Genomic DNA, 3140 nt, shown 5'->3' with positions numbered 1-3140 from the left:
AAAATTTATTTTTCTCTCAATCTCTGTGCTCATAAGAAAGTGTTCTGTCTTAGTTTGGATCCCCAAAAGCAGAACCTGAGACAGGGACTTGGGTGCAAGTAGTTTATCTGGGAGGTAGCCCCAGGAAAAAAGAGTGAGAGGCAGGGAGAGTGATACGTAAGGAGGAAAAGCAAACACAGGGTGCATGAGTGGGGCTCAGCACAGGCCACAGGGGCCTGGCTTCATCAGACCCCTGCGAAGTGTCCAGGTGCCTCCCAGAATTGTCCTCCTGACATGTGGCGAGTGGGCCATTTATCCACTGGCTCCATCCCCACTAGTTTGGGGTTGCCTGCAGGGGGCATTAACTCTCCTTCATCCATCCCTGAGCTGTGCTCTGCGCTTGAGATAAGCCTGCTTTTGGGTCTTCAGAGAAAACCCGGAGGCAGAAAAGCAGAGAGATGCACAGTGAGGCTATTGTGCTAGAATAGTCAGCACATGCAGAACTGTCCACCCCAATGCTGGCTGGATCAGAGGTGGGCAGTTTCACGCCCCACCTATCACACCTAGCACATACCTTGCAATTAGATTTAAACAAATAATCATGGTGAAAATGGCCACAGTGCAAGCTTCCTGAGGGCAGGCAGCATTCTCTTCTGTATTTTGAAAGCATTCCGTACATATATACAAGCAGAGCATGACTCAGCACCTCTGTAAAATAGGCCTCGTAAGATTTCTATAGGCTAGGTCTCCAAACAGATGACTGTAGGCCTAGCACACAGCAGGTGCTCAGTTGATGTTTACTAAATAAATAAATATTCCATCCAAGTCAATTATTTATTGTATGATTATGTGAATAGCACCAACCACACTGAATAATGTGTACTGGATAGTGAGAAGGAAGACCCAAGACAGTCGTTGTCTTCAAATAGTTTGTAATGTCATTGGGAAAGGTGATGTGTTTGCATGGAAGATGGAGTCACGTGATAGTGTCAGAAGTACTCAGTTACTTGCAAAGTGAAAAGTTCAGATAATGTGTTACAGGAGTAGATAATGGGCTGGGTAAGAGTTCAAGGAAAATGTGAAACTGGAGCTGGGTCTTGAAGCACAAAAAAATAAGTTTGGATGGTGTGTGTGCGTGTGTGTGTGTGTGTGTGTGTGTGTGTGTGTGTGTGAGAGAGAGAGAGAGAGAGAGAGAGAGAGAGTCAAAGGAAAGGAGAAAGCTTGTTGAGGGGAATTGGCTTCATTGGAGAGCTTTTAAAGAATTTACATTAAATTTTTGTTATAGATGTGACCCTGTAACCTGGAACTCTCTGGCAACCAGTCTTGAACCACGTTGTTCCCCTCTACTTGAAGTGTGAGATTTCCTCATGTCCTGGAGTCTGACTTGACTTGACTACATACATCTCCTACTGGTGTTTTGTTCAATCTGGACCAGTGACTATTATCAGTCAATAGGGATTTTACCAGACCGCTTCGGCACTGCTGAGTCTGCTCAAAACAAACACCCTCTTGCAACTAGCCTTATAGAAAGCCCAGCTCATGTGTGCTCAACAAATAGAATTCACTGGCATGGAATCTCTGTCTTCACATCTGCTCCTAGTAATGCACCAGCCAGAAAAACAAACACATCTACAAAAAAAATCTTTAAAAGATGCCAAGGGTACTAATCCTCAAGGCAAATGGGCAGCCAAAGGCTAGCATCTGTCTTCATTTTGCTAATAGACTATTTTGTCTTTCTGTAGGGATGAGAATTCATTTTTTAATAGGACAGTAGAGGGAGATGCTTCAAAACTGTAGCTATTTTATTTTTGAGGTGTTGACAAATACTATGCTGTACTAATACAGTAGGACATAAGCAGTACTCTTCTCCAGTTTTTGAACCCCAGTTGACCACTCCATCAAGAGGTCAGATGCTTTCTCTTGCCTTCAATTTCCTTTTTAAAAATACTTCCCCATAACTACTTGACAGCCTGACAGCCACTCTGAATAGGGAGCTATGTCTACATATTTTCCTCTGCTGCTCAATAAAATTAAATACATACATATATGTGTGTATACATAATATAATTTGCTTATATTCTCCCTACAAAATATTTTTGCTCTGGAAAGACATCTTATTTCCCACTTTAGTTAAAATGGTTTACTTTGTTGACATTAGTGGTAGGAAACATTGCCAAGAATCAAAAGCAACTTCATTTTATTGTCTTGTTTTCTACCATTGTCTATGTTTTCATGGTGCTATTAATTACAAGTTGGCTATTTTTGTAGATAATATTAAAATTGCAAATGAACAAGCAAAATCATGTTTAATTGGCAAGCATTCTCCTGGGGTAGAGCGAATTATTCATTTAGCTTGAAAGCTGCCCTTATTGGAGGTTGCTGCCAGACTACAGCCATGCCGCCTCTGGGTTTGACAGGTCAAAATGGTCCCCATCAGCCTGGAGCAGCCCTCCAGACCTCGGTGGAATTCCAAGGGTTGAGAGACTCCCCTGAGCCAGAGACCACCAGATACTCTTGTCCCCAGAGGCTGAAGTCTCTGGGAATCCTGGAATCCACCCTGGGAATCCCAGTGGGTCTACCTGCATTTGTACCTTCAGGATCTGTGCTAAAAAGTGCACGTGCCAGGGTGCAATTCCCAACCATTCTGCCTGGAAACTGGCTCTGGCCCTTCAAGATAGTCTTCTTTAGAATATGATTTGGCTGGAAATATTCTTAAATACACATAACCCGGTTATTCTTAACTGGAATATCTTCTCCAGTTCCTGTCCGCGTGCCCAAGGCTTCTGAAGCAGCCATTCAAGATAGTCTTCTTTAGAATATGATTTGGCTGGAAATATTCTTAAATACACATAACCCGATTATTCTTAACTGGAATATCTTCTCCAGTTCCTGTCCGCGTGCCCAAGGCTTCTGAAGCAGCCAGCGTATGTGCAACATTTTTAAGTTTAGGCAAAGTGGAGTTATCTAGCAGTTTTATAATTTGTAGTTGCCTGCTTATAGTTTACTTTAAAAGTGTGACCCGATGGGTCATTGTGTATACTTATGTTATTTTAAGCATGTGAAATGCTGGGTGTGTACAGTACAGTACTGAATTGTAATTTGAATAAAGTATGGTGTTTTATGTTTTCAGCTGACTTGAAAACCTGGCTGGCTTTGCAGAG

General features: G+C 42.5%; 1 protein-coding gene across 1 annotated transcript in view; it reads left to right on the top strand.

Moving 5' to 3' along the window:
* ICOS (inducible T-cell co-stimulator) overlaps nucleotides 1–1303 on the top strand; it is a 21098-nt gene extending 19795 nt beyond the window's left edge. Inside the window, exon 5 of the mRNA XM_008584101.1 lies at nucleotides 1265–1303. Coding sequence (XP_008582323.1) covers nucleotides 1265–1278 — 14 coding nt within the window. The 3' untranslated portion in view covers nucleotides 1279–1303. The remainder of the gene's footprint in view (nucleotides 1–1264) is intronic.
* Nucleotides 1304–3140: the final 1837 nt, after the last annotated feature.

This window comes from Galeopterus variegatus, unplaced genomic scaffold (genome assembly GCF_000696425.1).
Source record: "Galeopterus variegatus unplaced genomic scaffold, G_variegatus-3.0.2 Scaffold3150, whole genome shotgun sequence".
NCBI lineage: Eukaryota > Metazoa > Chordata > Mammalia > Dermoptera > Cynocephalidae > Galeopterus > Galeopterus variegatus.
The sequence above is the reverse complement of the archived record's forward strand: the minus strand, read 5'-3'. Positions and strand labels throughout refer to the sequence as shown.